The sequence below is a fragment of the Genypterus blacodes genome, unplaced genomic scaffold (genome assembly GCF_046128005.1).
Source record: "Genypterus blacodes isolate CSIRO-AG114 ecotype Tasmania unplaced genomic scaffold, CSIRO-AGI_Gbla_v1 ptg000048l_1, whole genome shotgun sequence".
NCBI lineage: Eukaryota > Metazoa > Chordata > Actinopteri > Ophidiiformes > Ophidiidae > Genypterus > Genypterus blacodes.
In genome coordinates, this window is record NW_027466861.1 from 1,238,049 (window position 1) to 1,255,619 (window position 17,571).

The following is a 17,571-nucleotide window of genomic DNA, read 5'->3' on the forward strand; positions in this document are numbered from 1 at the left end:
TATTAAAACGAAATTATTGAAGCTTTAAACCCTCAACATATCACAATATTAACTCTATGTAAATGCTTGTAGGTTCAACCGATTTTTGAACTCACAAGGTGGCCGGGGGGTCCGGGTCGTCCCAGAGCTCCTGGGGTTCCGGGGTCACCCTGGAAAGGTCAAACAATGTCCAGCTATAAGTTGACAGTGACACAACATTGAGTCTGCACAGAATATCAATGTGTTGATTACAGTTTATCTAAATGAATAACGCAAACAGACACACACTCACCTCCGGGCCCGATCTGCCTGGTGGTCCAGGTGGACCTGAAATTCCAGCTTCTCCCTGAGGGGCAGAGGAGGTGACAGGAAAGGCAACAGAAGAAGTAAGAGGAGGAAAGGAAAGACAGTTATGATTACATAGCAGCAACCTTAACAGTTTATCATAATTTGAATTTAAATATCGGCTAATAAGCAAACAACAGGAAGCAAACAGACTGTCTGTCTCTGCCTTGCTGTCTGACAGACAGACAGACAGACAGACAGACAGCATGTGTTGAGTTGTTGGCTAACCTTCTGGCCAGGGAAGCCAACATGGCCGGTTTTCCCTTTGAATCCCTGAGGAGACACATCAAAGAGAATGAGATTCAAAATTCACGAAGTAAAAGACCGTCAGAGAGGCCGATGAGTCTTTGAAATCCTGAAGACCTGAGAACCACGAAGAGCGAGCGAAAACAGATCGTGAAGCGATGGAGGGAGAAAGAGAGAGAGCGAGAGAGATCAATACCTTTCATCAGTCAGGCCAACCAGCATGAATATCCCCAAACCTGCTGAGCTTTTAACCAGGCAGAGAGTTAAAGGGAAGGAAAGCTTTTGGAAAGTTTTGAAAGTCTTGACAGTAATGATTGCGCATAAAAATGTGTAATCACACACCGACAACCGGCTTAGCTCACTGCTACTTAGCTAAGAAATAAATTCACCCTGTATCTTAATATTAAACCAATTTATATCCAATAACAAACTAGTCATATTGACATTAGCAAGTACGCCGCTACATAAACAACGGCAGCGGAGGCTAATAGCTAGCTACATGTTTCAAAAAAAATGTTTGCAGCTAGCTAGGAGCAATCTTCAGGATATCAAAGATTTCTGCCGTCGTTAGTGAGACAATAGTTGACAGTAGAGTGTCGTCATTGAGCATTTTAGAGAGAAAAAAAGTTTTCATTCAGTGAGCACAGACGTGTTCATGTAACGTTGTTCTTCACAGATATCAGGCTGATACTCACTGGGATTCCTCTTGGTCCGACTGGTCCAGCAGGGCCCAGTTCTCCCTGACAGAGTCCAAAACACAATGTCAAAGGTCAACCAGTCGCTGACAGAGACTAGTGTGACCTGAATGTATGTATGTATGTGTGTGTGCCCGTATATGAATGAACCCTTACCCGCAACCCTGGTTTTCCATCTTTTCCATCAATTCCCTCAATACCAGGAGGCCCCTGTGATTACAAACACAATCAATCAGCTCAGGTTCATGAATGTGTTTCCAACATTCACCCCAAAAAAGATCAGACAGAAATATCTAATAATCAAAGAACCAAGATCCTAAACACACTTCACACAGGCAATCAATCATAAACACTGATTAATTTTATTTTTTAAATATCAATGCACTGTCATGAATGCTTTTTTTTTACCATCATTCCTGGGGAGCCACGGGAGCCTGGTGATCCAGTTGATCCCTGAGAGCCTGAGAGGCCGTCATTGCCCTAAGAGGGAGAGAATGCACAAAAATGAGCTCACACTGACACACAAACACAAACGAACACAAACATACACATACAGAGGATGAAGACCTCTTAAGTTACAACAAGGTTAAACTAAAAGTGCGACCAAAACTCACCTTTTCACCTTTGATCCCAGGTGAACCTTCCCTTCCGCTTTTGCCAGATGGACCTGGTGGACCCTGATAGCAGACACAGTAAAGCACAGAGCAAAGTCACTGCATCTATTCAACAAAGAAAACAGCAAACTGCAGCGCGAAACAGAGGATTTAAGGATTTACACACCGGTGGTCCTGGGAAACCTGGTTGTCCTTGGAAACCCTTGAAACAAAACAAAAGGAGAAGTAAAACATTTTCTAAACAAGATAAGTTGGATTGCTTCTTTCCCCCACCTCCCCCTACTGTCACAGTTTTTGCCAGGGTTGTACCGGTTCTCCTTTGGCTCCGGCGCCCCCCGCTGGTCCTGTGTCTCCTTTAATTCCCTGCAGAGGAAGAAAGACTCAGAACATAACGCATCAACAATTCCAATGTATAGAACTTTGGGGTGATGAAGCAGAAGACAGACATAAAGGAAGTAAATGTACAATGATGAAGCACTGACCTGTGCGCCAGCCTGTCCCTGGTACCCCGGGGTGCCTGGAGGGCCCTGAAATGAGGAAGGAAAAGTCAACCAATCATACAGAATATAGGAAAGAGATGCGTGTTGGTCATAATGCAGCGGCTTACCGATTCTCCCTTCGTACCGCTGCCTCCCGGAGTCCCACGTTCGCCCTTCAATCCCTGAAAATACAAAACGAGCGGCCGGTCGATAAGAATCGCAAACGAACGCAACTGTCGATCCCTCCATTAAAGCTGTCAGTTCGTCTATAATGATGAGAGCGTGCGAGCAACTTACAGGCAGTCCAGGCGGTCCCATGGAGCCTGGATACCCCGAGGTCCCTGAGGGCCCCTGAGGTTAAAAAAGAAATCACACAATCAATAGAATAAGGAAACCAATTATTTTTCTACATAATACAACCTCAAGAAACACCTACGTACCTGTTCACCCTTTGTTCCTGGGAGTCCCGGCGGCCCTTGCTCACCCGGCTGACCCTGAGGGTGACGGGAGTGTGTAATTATTAGAGCGAGGAGGAGAGGAAGACGTGATGTGAGTGAAATGAACATGAAGCAAGGACGCGGCCGAGTCGATATCACAGAGAGGAAGCAGCAAACTGTCTCCCCGCGTACGCGACCGCCTGGTGACAGCCAATTACGTCATCATGAGCACAAATCAAGTGGGTGAATTCACAAAATGTAATAGTGGTTTTCCATTGATCTACATTAAGAGCAATTTTGAAGTTACAAACTGTCAGACGCATAATGGAAACACTCATATGTCACAAAAAAAAGACGCATATGTCACAAAGGTGGAGTTAGATGGTGGTGGTGAAATGATGATGTAACACCGCTCCACTCAATCACCAACTTAACAACTAATTCACTTAATTATGCAGAGAAAGACGAGGAAGAAAGAGGAACAATCAACACAGCGGGGAGCCGTGATCGGTGATCAATAGTTACACCCAAAAAAACATCAGATAAAGATTTTCTTATTCAGGAAACTTGATGAATTAAACTTACAGATGAACCAGATGGCCCCTGAGGACCTGGGAAACCTGGGGGCCCCTGAGGACGCAGACAAGCAATTAGAGTTATTAAAAGACCTGAAAGGTGATCAACTTCACTTTAATAAAAACTGTTCAAAGAAAGGACAAGAATATTAGACGAAGCAGCACAGTACACACATATACGTGTTGCTGTTCTGCACAGTGTGTACGGCCACTAGGGGGCTCTGTGAAACTGCGGAATAGAGACCGAAAGCTCTGAAGTTCTGAATCTCCGAAGCTCGTCCATACACAGAAGTAATGACTATTATAAGGCAGCGATGACAAAAGGGCTTTATGGCCTTCAAACACTGTTTTTTTTCATTAATAACTTTCAGAGCTGCGAGTTGTTAAAGGAAAAAAAAAGAAAAAGAAAAAGCCATGTAATGAAATTCCTGGGATGCTTACAGCCAGATTGAACATTTGCATATAAGTGCATGCAGAGATGAGCTCCTGTCTGCTCCGCTGCTGCTAATAGCATCCAAATATCACGCAGACAGCTTATATTTTGTTTTTCTACAGGAGATAAGATCCAAAGAGCTCAAGGCTGAGCTGCCAGGGACGAGAGAGGAGGAGGAGGAGGATGGGGGGGGTGTAGGGGGAGAGGGAGAGGGTGGGAGGAGGTGTGGAGGGGAGACTCACAATGTTTCCTGGGACTCCTGCTTGACCTCTGTCTCCTTGTGCCCCCTGCAGCCAACACAAAGAACAACAGTGTCAGGACACACACATACATACACACAAACAAGCACAAAGTAGCAACATGAGGTCGTCTTAGTTCATTTCTTCTTATTAGTTGAAGTTTTAAAGAGTTTCTGACCTTTTCCCATTTATTGACCTCCATCCTGTAGTTTGTATTTATTTACTCATCTCTTCTTAATTGGGATTTTTAAATGGGCAAAATACAAAATAAAAAGCAAAGAACTTAATAAGCCCATCAAATATGGAGTATAAGTTAAATTCCTCTGTGTCATTAGTGACATGGACAACATTCGTTTCCAATATTTTAATTTTGGTTATTTTCCCTCACTTACACTGTCAGCTCTTCCTATAGCCATACTTAAATGACCCCAAAACAAACACAAAGACTCCACATGAGGACTTACAGCCTCTCCTCTTGTTCCTGGTGATCCGGGCACTCCTGGATGTCCGGGTGTTCCTCGCTCATTCTACCAGGGAAAGAAACAAAGAAGAAATGTTCTGGTCCTGTGTTTCGGTGACTTTTGTTAATTTCCTGTTTTTTTTGTAGTATTATTTTCCTGTTGTTTCTGTGGCTTTACTTCCAGCCCTTGTGTTTCATGTCATCTTTGGTTGGTTTGTCCTGGTTATGTTTCCTGCTTCTGTTCCTGTTTTTGTTTTCTGTTTGCGCATCTGGTTCTGTCACTTAGTTCTTCATACCCTGATTCTGTTCCTGGTTTTGGTTCCCTGTTCCCCATCTGTGCTCTATTTTGCTCTGCTGTTCGGTTAGTCCCCACATTCCCTGAGCCTCTCATGCTCCCGTATTTGTGTTTAGCTTTTCCACGTCCTTATCCCTCTTCAGTCCTGTGGCCTGTATTTGTGATTTCCCTGTTAATCTGTCATCTATTCTTGTGTTTGCTATTTCTTGTTGTGTGTTCAGTCATTAAATATATGTTGCCCTGCACTGTGAGTCCTCCTCCCTTGCACTCAATCTAGCTTCAGCTCTCCGTCTTTAGCAAGATCCAAACAAAGAAGCGGGAAATCTTTGTGCCTGTGTGTGTAAATGCAGTATTCATGTGTGACTGACGTGATTGCCGTGCGGTTGCGTCGCTTGCAGTTTCTCCAAACACTGCAAAAGACACAAAAATAGGCGGAGTTACCAGACAAACTTTCTATCAAGTCACACATCCTCAAACATGATGTTGAAGGAGCGATACCACTTTGAACCTTCGTCCCTCCTGGTCTCACCTTGTCACAGTTGTCCAAGGGGGTCACGCCAGGCTTTCCCTGGTCTCCCTTCTCTCCCTTTTCACCTGCCATACCAGGGACCCCTGGTAACCCTTTGGAGCAGCCCCCTTCACATCCCTCCTGCTCACAGCGTGGACACACACACACACACACACACACACACACACACACACACACACACACACACACACACACACACACACACACACACACACACACACACACACACACACACACACACACGGCGGTTTGCAGTTTACAATCACAGACAAGCAAAGACTTCATGACGAACAGGAAACCACAGAAAGTCGTGGTGGACTCACTTCTCCCTCTCCTCCAGTGGAGTCTTGAGGCAGCCGCTCGTGCTGCCCCATGGGAGTCTGCAAGAGAAGGCAGGAGACCGAAATTCAATTAGCATTAATTCTTAGGACGTATAAAAGCATCACAGGCATCAAAAGATTATGTCAAGTTCTTTCCTTGTACATTGCCTGAAGTTTCCCACTGGGCGTTCATTCACAGTCACATCAATCAAGCCGTTTGCTACAAATACCTGAGATGAACTGAAGCCGTAACTCAAAAGAGAAGCCGTATTAACTCTCTGCCAAGTTCTTACACACTAATTCAATTCACACCCGACCACATGCAATGATCTAATTCTTCTTCGTCTGTAGAGTCTCTGTCGTTTACTCCCAGAGAAACAACAATCACCTGTGGCAGTTTGGTCCAAGTGTATCTGCAACCGCATGTTATTAAAAGCACAATCAGGACGTTCACACACCACCATATGTGTGTCAGCACAGGTCATATTCCCGCCTATTTATCGTGTTAGACACGTAATTCAAAGATTCAATCAAATAATTCTGTATCCTTTATGTATGTATGTGTATGTGAAGGTGTTTCTCCACAATGATGCTCTTCAAATGTTCAATGAAGCCAATGGAACAAATCAATCCAGTCTAAAGTACAACACTATGCGGTTTATGCTTTTTGTATAATAGAAGACAGAGAAACCTTGAACTGGCCAATATGCAGCATTTCATTAAATAACCTAGATTTGAATTCAAGCATCCTTTCAGCATGAAAGGTTTCCTCCATTCCCTTCAGCTGAATGATGCATTATGATGCATTATGGCACTGACACTGTAGGCGTTATTCAGATAGCTCACTGATGTAGGACTGAATGGGGAGCAGAGCATCAGCTGTTACCCAACCTCAAAATGTTCCCTAGATACCAGAACGCTACGAGCCGCTATAGGCAGATTCACCGACACGATGAAGAGCATTACCAGCATTACAACTGTATAATCCCATATAATCCCATACATCCAATAAATCACCCTTAACTACCATTGTGAGGCTGATAATGTTTGTGCTAATTGTTGTGGCCACTGCTGCGGGTGTTGTTATGTTAACACCGCATTGCATTAACGGATTCACACACAAACACAGATAAATATGAACGTTGTTGATGTTCTGTTGAGACCTCTGATGTGCAGACAGCGTAAAGGAAACGATGATGCTTCTCTTTGCCACATCACAGCGCACAGATCCCTCATAAACCTCTGCTGACTCCAGTTGGTGCAGTATATTTTCACTGCACCCTCTTATTCGTCACTTGCAGTTTCTGGCTCATGCAATGTTTATGTGTGTCTCATTTATACATCAGGCCTCAGATCTTGAATCAGTGGATGAGAGCAAATCTCCTCCTCCTTTCCTTCGCTCCGATTTTACTTACGATGTATCCCGGTTTCCCCGGTATCCCGTCGTTTCCAGGGATACCCTGAAAAAAGGAACTGAGGTTGAACTGTTTTGTTACGCGGCGAGGGCGAGCCACTCCCCATCTCCACCAGAGGCCACGGCAGAGTCAAAGGGTCCAAACCTGCTCCCTCTCCTGCCATGTGTGTGTGTGTGTGTATGTGTTCCCAAACATGCTTTTTTGTTCTGACCTGGTGTGTTATCCACTAGAAGAAACACGTGACCAGGAGAAAAACAATCAACAGACCCTAGACGGTCTGTGTGAGAGATGTGAAGAGCGTTTCAGATTTGTTTTGAACAACCTAGTACCATCACCGCTCTTTCGTACACCTTTGACTCTTGCAACCCAGCTCACAGAAACTCTTTATTTGAAGGTTTGCGAAACAGAAAAACATGGCAAAGTTGTTTTTGCATCCTAACGATTTGTCCCTGCGTTTTAAAGCAAACCTTCAAATAACTGTTTATGTCTCGGCTGACATTTCCCAAAGCCTCCCATACGGGTTAGAGCCTGAAGCACCACACGAGTTAGTGCACTTTATCCTCCGCCATCGATTATCACAGCCTATATTTTCAACCAAGCTTTGCATACATAGATGATGTTACTTTATGTCCTACATGCACATTAGCTCGATTACCCGTCAAGTTGCAAACCATGTCAAAGCAATTATTTCTCCTTTATGTACCCAACTTGCCCATGCTGAAAGCCTACATGACATGTGGCACGTACTTCAATTCAGTATGATGGAGCAGCAACTGAATTGAACAGAGGACCCAGAGTTGCCCCCTTCTTCACTAACCTGAACTCCTTGGATTCCATAGACGCCCTGCGGCCCTGGGGGACCAGGTGGGCCGGGAGGTCCTGGGGGCCCCTGCAACGTACAAACACACACAGCTAGACATGAAAAACATCGCATTCGCACTGGGGATAAATTGACATTCGCTCACAAACACGCAAACAAATACAGAGTGATGCCATTGTGCTCATCAGACAGGATGGTGGGCTGGCAGATCAGACCTGCCACAGGTTTCCTCCGGCTGCTCCTGGAGCTCCCTGGAAGGAAAGAGCAGTCAGAATCAGAGAAGAGAGAACAGTGCAACTAAAGATCAAATCATGCAGATTCTTTCGTCATCTCACGAGCCATAATGTGTGTGTGTGTGGGTTTTCTCCATGCACTCACAGGTCCTCCTACGTGTGTTGTCGTCGCCGCCGTCACGCAGTTGCACTCTCCTGGTTCACCCTAAAACATAAATAATGAATCATGTGAGTAATAAAACAAACCATTGCAACTTTAAAGTGAAAATCTATAGTGCGACATTGAGCAAAGAACGCAAATCCAAATCCTCACTCAACATTAAATGGGACAGAATATTCAAAGGGCTTAATTATAATCAATGTGCACCATGAGTGAAAATGGATTATTTTGGTCAGAATGTTCCATTTACTCTTTGCTATATAACGATATAAAATGAGAACAAAAGAGCACAAAAAAGCATAATAATGTTCCCTTTAAAACTTCAATCACAATGAAAAATGTATAGTTTGTGTATGTGTGGTACTCTGAGGGGTATTATAGAGCAGAGAGAAGCTTAATGCCACCAAAACATGTATAATTCATGTATTAATACAATAGCCGGCTGTATGGCTGCAGAGCATCAGGAGCTTTCACTTCTCTGAGCAGCTGAGCCTGATACTCACACACACTCTTTATAAACAGCCCAGGCAGGGGTCAGAGGTCAGAGTGGATCAGGAGCACTTGTAAACGCGCTGGATAAATCTGCGCTGAATTGTTGTGTGTTCTTATCTCTCTCTGTTTGCCCGACTTTTCCAGCTTGTTTGCTTAATTTTACTCTCTGTCTCTCTCTCTCTCTCATTCTCCCTCTTCTTCTCTGTCTCCCTCTCCCTCTCCCTCTCTGCTCATCCTTGCTGAATGCTCCTGTCCCACCTGTCATCGCCCTCCCAACCCTGAGGCGCTGCCTCCGCCTCCTCCTCTTCCTCATCTTTCCCCTGCGCCTGGTGACAGCATGGACTGGTGGCTCTGATGAATGCGGTAATTAATAGTCTCACACACACACACACACACTCCCTCTCTTAAGGCCCCTAAACTCCTCTTGTCTGGCAGCAACAGTACACTTGTCACCTCTGCTGCTACTCTATCCGTACCCCGAGGCCTGTGTATGTGTGCGTGGGTGTGTGTGAGTGTGTGAGTGTGTGCGTGTGATGCTGCGAGGCTGTTGAACCATCTCCTGCGATTACCATCTGTTCCACCCCCTTACAGTCAAACCCCTCCAGATCCCTTCATCCAAACAAAATGGTAGACTTACCTTGTCCCCTTTGGCTCCATCAGCTCCCTGCAAGAAAAGGAGGGAGAACAAACGCACACATACACACACACACACACACACAGTTGGTTAGTTAGTTCCTGCTGTATTGTTCCAGAACAAAGCTCACAAGGAGGCGCGCCGAGCGTAGATTAGGGGACAGGAGATGAGATGGAAGTAGACGTCGCCTGTGTTATGGATCGAGGCGCAAGTCCCTCGTTTCTAAATTGCGCCTCGATCAAGGACGGCCCCCGAAGACGCTCAAAGAGAATTAAGACTCTGAGCAGACGTTAAAAACAAAGGTGACAACTCGAGGTTGCGTCTTAAATCTCTTAAGGTCTCCTCGACTTGCACAGGAGCGTATGCGCCTTAACGGAGAATGAACAGACTCACGGGTCGACCCTCAGCTCCCGGCAATCCGCTGGTTCCGTCTTTACCCTGGAGGAGGCAAAGTCAATGGAAATAAAAGTTATCAGCAAAATAAACAAGCTTGTTTTGCAAATAAACAGGAGTACATTGCTGTATATGCACTAATACACACTGGGGGCCCTTCCACTCCCACGGCCATCGGCCCCGGAGGCCCTGGATTGCCGTGATCTCCTCTGTTGCCCTGCGAATAGAAACCACTCAGTAAATTTGTCTTATTGTTTTGCACAGAATGGAGTTTGACTTGATTTCGTACCTTGTCCCCTGGAGGACCCACTGGGCCGGGCGGTCCTGCGATTCCTGCAAGTCCCTGCACAAAAATAATTCCGAATTAGGTTTATCTATGAACACACACACACACACACACACACTTTTGAAAAGCAAAGCTTCAAAAATGAGAGAAACTTACTGCGATTCCTGGGAGCCCCCTCGGTCCCTCAACACCCTTGGAGATAAATGAAAGAGACGAAAATAAAGACGAGGAGAGTGGATAAAGCACGTAAATGAATATGAAATAGGAAAAGGAGAAAGATGGGCTTTGGGAGAGAGTGGCGAGTGAGGAAACCCCCCGCTGAGACTCATTGCATGAGATGTTTCAGGGTGGATTACAGCTCGAGGTGAATGTCTGACTACTGCGGGAATTTTCAACAAAATATCAAGAGACCATTCCAGAGTGAATAAAACGATCCGAGAGGGAATGGCTGAAGGATTACTTTGAGTGGAGTATTTACAACCTTGTGACATCATCCTCTTCTTAGAGCTTTTGTTATGGTAGCGGGATGTGGCCTTCATTAGCCAGATGACAGAGGGAGCACGTCTATCTGGGTGCTGTGTGTACCATGTGTGTGACAGAACTGTATCAACTGCTGCCATAAAAAAGGCCTTTAATGGGCCGCGTTGGATGCGTCTGTCTTACTTGTGGTCCCTGTGGGCCGACACCTGCATCTCCAGGTTCTCCCTGCAGGGGGCAGAGGACAGCAAAGGTTATAATCTGTCACTGATCGATGAACAAACGCAGCCCTGTGCGTGTATTTATACAGATTCTACTACAACAACAACAAAAGTGCATCAGTGTGCATTTATACCTTGCCTCCTTTGGGACCCGAAGGCCCCTGAACACCTGGCAAGCCTGGTTTTCCCTGAAAGGAAAGCCCGGGAGATGATAATCAGCAAATTATTTGGAGAAGATTGCAGCTATTACAGAACTGAATAAACAAATCTGCCGTTTTTTCGCTCACGTTCTTGCCAGGCTTCCCTTCTCCGGGGAGACCGGGGTCTCCTCTCTCTCCTTTGGGTCCTGGCACAGCTACGCCGTCGCCGCCGGTGGAGCCCAGAGAGGGACAGCTGGTGCAAGCGTCTCCCTGGCAAAAATGAGACATAAAACTAAACAGTCAGTAACAAGACGTTTTCACACGGCCCAAGGTTTTGTCCAGATTACACACTTAGATTAAATCTCCTTGGCAACCACTCACAATTTCCATCCCAAAATGTTAACAATAGCATCTTTAAAATACTTGGACAAATTCCCTGTAAATTGATCTGACTCATCTCGTACCCTCTCTCCCTTCAGGCCCGTCAGTCCGTCCCGTCCAGACTCCCCTGGCAACCCCGGGGTTCCGGCGGGTCCGTCAGTGCCCTTGTCACCTTGTCGTCCTTGGTCGCCCTGGTAACAGCGAAACATGAATGGCACACGACCTAATGACCTCCACCCCATTTTCTCAAAATGCTGACATTTTAGTTCACCAGTCCACCTACCCCCCCCCCCCCCCCCCCCCCCCCCCCCCCCCCCCGACTGAAATGATGTGTTCGAGCTGGGAGGCAGCTCAGCCACTTTATTCCTTTATATAGGCAAAATTGATATGAATGGGCTTTTCTTCCACTAAAAGACACAGAAGGTGACCTCAATTAAAATGTGAGTTCCGGGGTTCCTTTGAAATATGATTGAATTTTATGTGGGGCAGTTCTCCCGCAGGCCGGCAGATTCCAGGTCAGTTACGGATCTCCGCTGGTCTCTGAAGGCCACAAGTGCTTACAAAGCCTCTCATCTCTCCAGGTGACACACTCGGGTTATTTAAGGTAAACTCAAGTTCCATTAAATAAACAGCGAGCCCAAAGACACTGATAAGCTGCCACCTCCAAGCGGGTAATAAAGTCACTGCTGTGAAAATATCATCATATAAAATACCTTTTCTCCTCTCACGCCTTGTAGACCAGACGGGCCCTGTGAAGGTAAACAAGAGGGTGGTGAGCCAACGCACACAGATACATGCCAGTGTGATCATTCATCTATATTTATTCTATTTCAGATCAACATATGCAGGGTTCACGTCTCTTTAAACTAAACTTTCAAACATAAACTCCTACCCAACTTAAATCACGCTAAACATAAATGAATAACACATTATAGTTTGATTTGTTTGAACTGTATGTATGTGTATCAAATCTGTTTCGAGTTCAACCAAAGCGTTCCTGGACTCCCATGACCATTTGAATCCTGCATGTCAAAAAGTAATAAGTTGATGTTGATATGAACCAGATTGTTGTTTGAACGTGCACGAAAACATTACGTAATATGTTCAAAGTCAAGGAGAGCAATAAACCCAGCGTGTGCGATTGAACCTGTTCAGAGAGCAGACAGGCATTAGGCAACGTGTTGAGTGCTGATGAACTGATTGAAGCACTCTGCAGCTGGTGATCCAGGTCCCGTCGAGACCTTGGAGAGCCCTTAAGAGCGCCGCCTTGTCTAGATACCGCTGTGATTATCTTCCCAACGCACCTGTCTGCCATCAGCGCCGAGCCCTGGTGATCCAGGGGGGCCTGGGGGGCCTTGCTCTCCGGGCTTGCCAGACGTTCCCGCTGCGAGTTTGATACCGGCAGGGCCGCTGCCAACCTCAGCCGGCTGGCACACGCCGCACTCGCCCTACGGAGAGGCCAGAGGGTGGAGCGGGTTACTTTACGTGACAAACTTACTTAAACCCACATGAATCCATATGTCCACACTTACCTTGTCACCCTTGAGTCCCTGCAGACCAACTCCTGGCAGCCCCGCCTCTCCCTGTGACCAGATGATGCGTTTAACAGTGACTCAATACGACGCCTTTGTGACTAATCCACTGCAGTCAGTTGTCTCACCTTTGGGCCTTTGTGTCCGTCCTTCCCGCCGGGTCCCTTGGATCCAGGTTTTCCCTGTCACACGCACAAATTTAATTATATCTCCTGTTTGACTCCAGACACAAGGGCATGACTTTCTTTTTTTGAGAGAAACATACCGGTTTGCCATCAGCCCCCGAGCTCCCTGCTGCACCCTGGAAAACAAATAGATAAAAATTGATGAGTCCTTTAAAGCGGGATTACACGTTTCACGGTGAGGTGCTCACCACGGGCCACCGCCACAAATGGGTTTGGATTCGCACTACCTGCGCTTTCCAGTAATAAGTTCCCCGCTGAGTCAAAGCTGTGCAGCAGACAGTTTTGGTGGCCTAAAATTAGCGCGTCACCGTGATCATCTCCCAAGTGGAGTCCATTAGGAGTCCCGCTCGGCACCCTACGGGGCCTGTTTGCATTATGCTTGTCTCCAGTCGAGGTCACCTGCTAGCTGTGTCGCTTCCTTCCCTCCATTTTCTTACCTTGTCTCCTTTAAGACCAGGTGATCCTGCGAATCCTGGCTGCCCCTGTGGAGCGAAAAATGTGAAGGATCCATCATTTTAATGAAGGTGCTTATCACTGCTCACACACACACACACACACAAATAAACGCACACACAACATCTGAAGTCGGTGGACGGTCAAACAAAACCGTTCCCCTCGTCAGTTAAAGAGCAAATTCCTCCAACAAGAACAAGATAAGACTGTAATTCTTATCGTTCTCCCCCTATATTTCACCTCATATCTCTTTCTCCACTAAAACCACATCAACGCCGTCTACCGTTGCATCAGCATTCTCTACTTTTTATTCTTAACTCGCACACATCTGTCACAGTGGAAATCCGGTCATTTATCTGAGGGCGACGGAGTGGAAAGAAGACTGACCTGCTCTCCTTTCGGTCCCACGACGCCGGGCCCTGGGTTAGAGGTCTGGTCTCCTACGGCAGGGCAGGCGGAGCACGCCTCTCCCTGAAGCAAAGGGACAAGATCATATCAGGACGCCATCAAATAAGAGGAAGAAGACATGAAAGAAGAGGTGGTGGAGCGAAAACACACAGCTGGAAGATAATGACTAAACTCAGCTTCATGGGTTATTGGCTAAATCCATGATCAATGAAAGTGCCTCATCCTGTGACATAAAGATCAATCACGCATTACAGATATTAACCTTCTTCTGGATCGAGCCCCGTAACGAATGAAAACCCATCAAAGCCTCTAAAACCTATGATACCGACATTCTTTGTTTTGCTTTTGTGTGGATGTCTTTGTGTCAGAGACAGACGGACAGAGAGACAGATGTGTCCCGAGATGTGCCAGGCAGCTCTGATAAATTGTGGAATTTTAACTCATATCAGAGGGTTTTGTCATGAAAATGCCCATAATGATCAAACAGAGGAGAATCTGCCCTATCACAGCCTCCAGATGAGGGCCTGGTGATTTATAAGAGGGTTAAGAAAGTGACAGAAAATTCCTGAATCCGGATTTAGATAAATTTAAGGAATTCTGGATTGTTCCCAACCTGCCCATCGACCTTTACAAAATGACTTTCGATGACCTTTAATCCTGCTACAACCTTATCTGTACACATTTAAGTGTTACAAGGACATCAAGCTCACCTTTTCACCTTTGCTGCCATCTGATCCTGCCTCTCCCTGCCCAAACACACAAAAACAAGATGACAAGATGAGCGAAGGGAAGGCAAACGAGTCTCAGCTTAAGAGGATGAAAGCGATCTAGATGAATGCTTATGAATGAACCGCGAGCTGTAGGGGAGGTGCTCCATACCTTGCGTCCTGACTTGCCATCTGCACCCTGAGGCCCCTGGTAGAGAGATGGGAAGAGCAGAGGAGCGGTAGCAGGAAAGTAGGAGGAGGAGAGAGGAGGAAGAAGAGAGAGATGCGTCAGTTGGGAGCTTTTTTTTTCTTCAGTTCAACTTTGTTAGTGTGAGGTCGTATCTCCTCTCTGCCCTCTTCCCCCATCTGCTTCTAACCAGGTATGACAGATGGACGCTGGCTCTATTGGAAATCGTTGCACGCAAGAATCTGGTAGGTTTCTAGATTTATATCCTCTTTTCACCCCGCACAAATCATTTCCCGTTGCAACTGCTGGGGAGAGCTGAGAGACACGGAATGAAAAGAATGAGAAACACTCCTGCATGTCAGGGGGAGACGGAGAGGGAATGGTGGCTGGGTTATATTGACAAAACGACCTTTGCTTCGCGGAATCAACTCTTATTGGTGCTGCGTCACGTCCATGAATCGCTGCAGTGCTGCGGGAGTTACAACGTGACGTTAACACCCCAAGGTGCAAATAAAAACTACATCTTACATTCACTATCAAACCGGACTTCAAGGTTCTAACGGCACAAGGTACGATTCTGACAGAGTCCGCTACTCTCTCGTAAAAACATTAAGCTTTAGCGAGATTGTAAAACTGTTAAAAGTGGGTCAGGTTCAGATGTGCGATGTGCGAGATCGCGTTACACTCACAGGAAGACCTCGCTCCCCTGTCCCTGGCTGTCCCGCCTCTCCTTTGGGGCCTGTTTTCCCCTGCAGAGCCACTGTGTTGCCCAGGTCGTCAGGGAGCACGGGGCAAACTTCACACGGGTCGCCCTGGAGACAGCACACAAAGTGCGACACAAAGTGAGACGCACACCAAAACATGCAATCCTGTTTACATTGGAGTTTTGTGAGACATTCTTAAACAAGGAGACAGTCTGAATGGTTGTCTATGGCTTAAATGTAACTGAAACTATAATGCAGTTATTTCAACATACATCATAATGTTGCTTGGTCTAAGACTCTCTGCAGACTTGAACAGGCATGGAAGGAGAAAAAAAGGATAATGGCGAACGTACCTTCTCTCCTTTATATCCTCCTGGTCCTCTCGGGCCCTAAAACAGCATCAGAATCCCAGTCAAACTTTGATGAATTTCTCTCACCGTTACAATTCTCTGGTCTCTTAAAAGCTTTTTGCATATATTACTGAACAGTAAATCAATGTTTAAAAGAGTCTCACCGGATCTCCCGTTTCTCCGTCGGTTCCTGGAGGTCCTGTATCCCCCTGTTCACCAAAAGAACGCTCGTTAAACAGGAGGAAAACGCAGAAGTGTGTAGGAGATGTGAGGATCTTGTTAAAAGGAGAGGCCGGCCGAAATCTTAGATGCGTCTTAGATGTTCATTAGACCCTTTTAGTCTTTATTGGAGTGTTATCATCGTATCTCTGCCGGCAATAACGTTCACGTTTTCACCATTTTCAGTCACACAGTTAACAAGAATGCAGAGCAAACTGGTATAACTACAGCTTTGTAATGTGTACCGCATTGAAATCCTCATCAGGAGTCATGTGTCAGAGGTAAACACACCTTGTCTCCTTTTGCACCGCCCGGACCACCAGGAAGGCCCTGACAAGAGAAAAAAAACACACATCATACACACACATCTGTCAAACAGTGTGTATCCTCAGTCCACCCCTGCATAACTGAGATGCCTGGATTCAAGATTCTTGTTGGCATCAGTCGAGGTCAGTGAAACCAAGAAAAGGAGTCTGTGTGAGCCAACTTCTGCCCGAAAACATCTGGGAGGAATCACAGGTGTGTGTACAAAACAGCATTAACACACTCACCGGTAGGCCAGGCTTTCCGAGTCCCGGCAGGCCAGGATATCCTGGTTTCCCGGGCTCACCGGCCAACCCCTCTGGGCCCACTGGACCGGACTTCCCCTGGAAGAAACAAGTTCAGTTAATCCAAACTGACGTGAATGTTTGTTGGTGTGCCATTATAGACTTCACGCAGACGGACCTTCTGTCCTTTGGGGCCGATCACACAGACGGATCCAATTCGACCCTGGGGACAAAAAACGTCAGCGTATGTCAACGACATCATCTACGTAACAAGAAACACGTCCTGCAGAGGGCTACACATAGAGGTGCATGTTAATCTCCCTCGTTTGTTTGATATTCTGCATTTGGAGGCAGCGAGAGGCAGAAATGTGGCTACATTTATTATCTCCACTGGTGCATATGCAATATTTTCTGCCTGCCTGATTCAAGTCACATCAACAAGCACATTCATATTCAACAATGCTAGACGGATGGGGGGGGGGGCTTAAGGAAATCTATCCCCTACCAAATCCATCTGTCCATGACAAGCACTTAGCCCTACGCAGAGCTAAGAGCGACGCCAAAACCTGTATTCTGCAGGTACGCGCGGCGCGGTTCTCCACGCCGAACCATTCAGGCGTCTACAGGATCGGGACGCTGAACAGGAGAAGATTAAAAGGTTTAAGTTGTGCTGAATAGACGCCTGCCTGTGCAAGAGACGAGCAGTGCAGTCAATGAGGCCGCATTGATCCTGCTAGCTTTGTTGCTCTAGCCTAATCTAACAGGCATTAACAGGGCGTCCTAACAGCACGGGAGAGAGAGGGAGAGAGGGAGGAAGGAAGAGGATAGCTGATATCAAAGGAGCCGGAGCATAAAGTGTAATACTGTAATATCCGCTCTGGGGTTGATAAAAGTGGCTGTGTGAGAGTGTGTGTGTTTGTTGGTGTTCAATTGCAAAAAACGCTGTGGTTCGTCAGCTCAGACCAAACGCTGCTTTTCAA

At 46.3% G+C, this 17,571-nt stretch overlaps 1 protein-coding gene across 2 annotated transcripts in view; it reads right to left on the reverse strand.

Moving 5' to 3' along the window:
* Nucleotides 1–17,571, reverse strand: part of col16a1 (collagen, type XVI, alpha 1) — a 53,114-nt gene that overhangs the window by 4,502 nt on the left and 31,041 nt on the right. Inside the window, exons 15-61 of one of the 2 annotated variants that reach the window (XM_076149780.1) lie at nt 16,770–16,814; nt 16,595–16,690; nt 16,335–16,373; nt 15,989–16,033; nt 15,828–15,863; nt 15,460–15,582; nt 14,756–14,791; nt 14,587–14,622; nt 13,856–13,939; nt 13,453–13,497; nt 13,096–13,131; nt 12,959–13,012; nt 12,831–12,881; nt 12,603–12,746; nt 12,012–12,047; nt 11,382–11,489; nt 11,065–11,187; nt 10,912–10,965; nt 10,743–10,784; nt 10,236–10,271; nt 10,083–10,136; nt 9,942–10,010; nt 9,794–9,838; nt 9,404–9,430; nt 8,260–8,319; nt 8,097–8,132; nt 7,879–7,950; nt 7,062–7,106; nt 5,650–5,706; nt 5,327–5,446; nt 5,166–5,207; nt 4,507–4,569; nt 4,046–4,090; nt 3,381–3,425; nt 2,799–2,852; nt 2,656–2,709; nt 2,487–2,540; nt 2,362–2,406; nt 2,189–2,242; nt 2,046–2,081; nt 1,880–1,942; nt 1,674–1,745; nt 1,422–1,475; nt 1,266–1,310; nt 553–597; nt 272–325; nt 96–149 (exon numbers count right to left, since the gene is read on the reverse strand). In XM_076149780.1, the coding sequence (XP_076005895.1) occupies nt 96–149; nt 272–325; nt 553–597; nt 1,266–1,310; nt 1,422–1,475; nt 1,674–1,745; nt 1,880–1,942; nt 2,046–2,081; nt 2,189–2,242; nt 2,362–2,406; nt 2,487–2,540; nt 2,656–2,709; nt 2,799–2,852; nt 3,381–3,425; nt 4,046–4,090; nt 4,507–4,569; nt 5,166–5,207; nt 5,327–5,446; nt 5,650–5,706; nt 7,062–7,106; nt 7,879–7,950; nt 8,097–8,132; nt 8,260–8,319; nt 9,404–9,430; nt 9,794–9,838; nt 9,942–10,010; nt 10,083–10,136; nt 10,236–10,271; nt 10,743–10,784; nt 10,912–10,965; nt 11,065–11,187; nt 11,382–11,489; nt 12,012–12,047; nt 12,603–12,746; nt 12,831–12,881; nt 12,959–13,012; nt 13,096–13,131; nt 13,453–13,497; nt 13,856–13,939; nt 14,587–14,622; nt 14,756–14,791; nt 15,460–15,582; nt 15,828–15,863; nt 15,989–16,033; nt 16,335–16,373; nt 16,595–16,690; nt 16,770–16,814 (2,733 nt within the window). The remainder of the gene's footprint in view (nt 1–95; nt 150–271; nt 326–552; nt 598–1,265; nt 1,311–1,421; nt 1,476–1,673; nt 1,746–1,879; nt 1,943–2,045; nt 2,082–2,188; nt 2,243–2,361; nt 2,407–2,486; nt 2,541–2,655; nt 2,710–2,798; nt 2,853–3,380; nt 3,426–4,045; nt 4,091–4,506; nt 4,570–5,165; nt 5,208–5,326; nt 5,447–5,649; nt 5,707–7,061; nt 7,107–7,878; nt 7,951–8,096; nt 8,133–8,259; nt 8,320–9,403; nt 9,431–9,793; nt 9,839–9,941; nt 10,011–10,082; nt 10,137–10,235; nt 10,272–10,742; nt 10,785–10,911; nt 10,966–11,064; nt 11,188–11,381; nt 11,490–12,011; nt 12,048–12,602; nt 12,747–12,830; nt 12,882–12,958; nt 13,013–13,095; nt 13,132–13,452; nt 13,498–13,855; nt 13,940–14,586; nt 14,623–14,755; nt 14,792–15,459; nt 15,583–15,827; nt 15,864–15,988; nt 16,034–16,334; nt 16,374–16,594; nt 16,691–16,769; nt 16,815–17,571) is intronic. The other variant, XM_076149781.1, reaches the window with a different exon arrangement.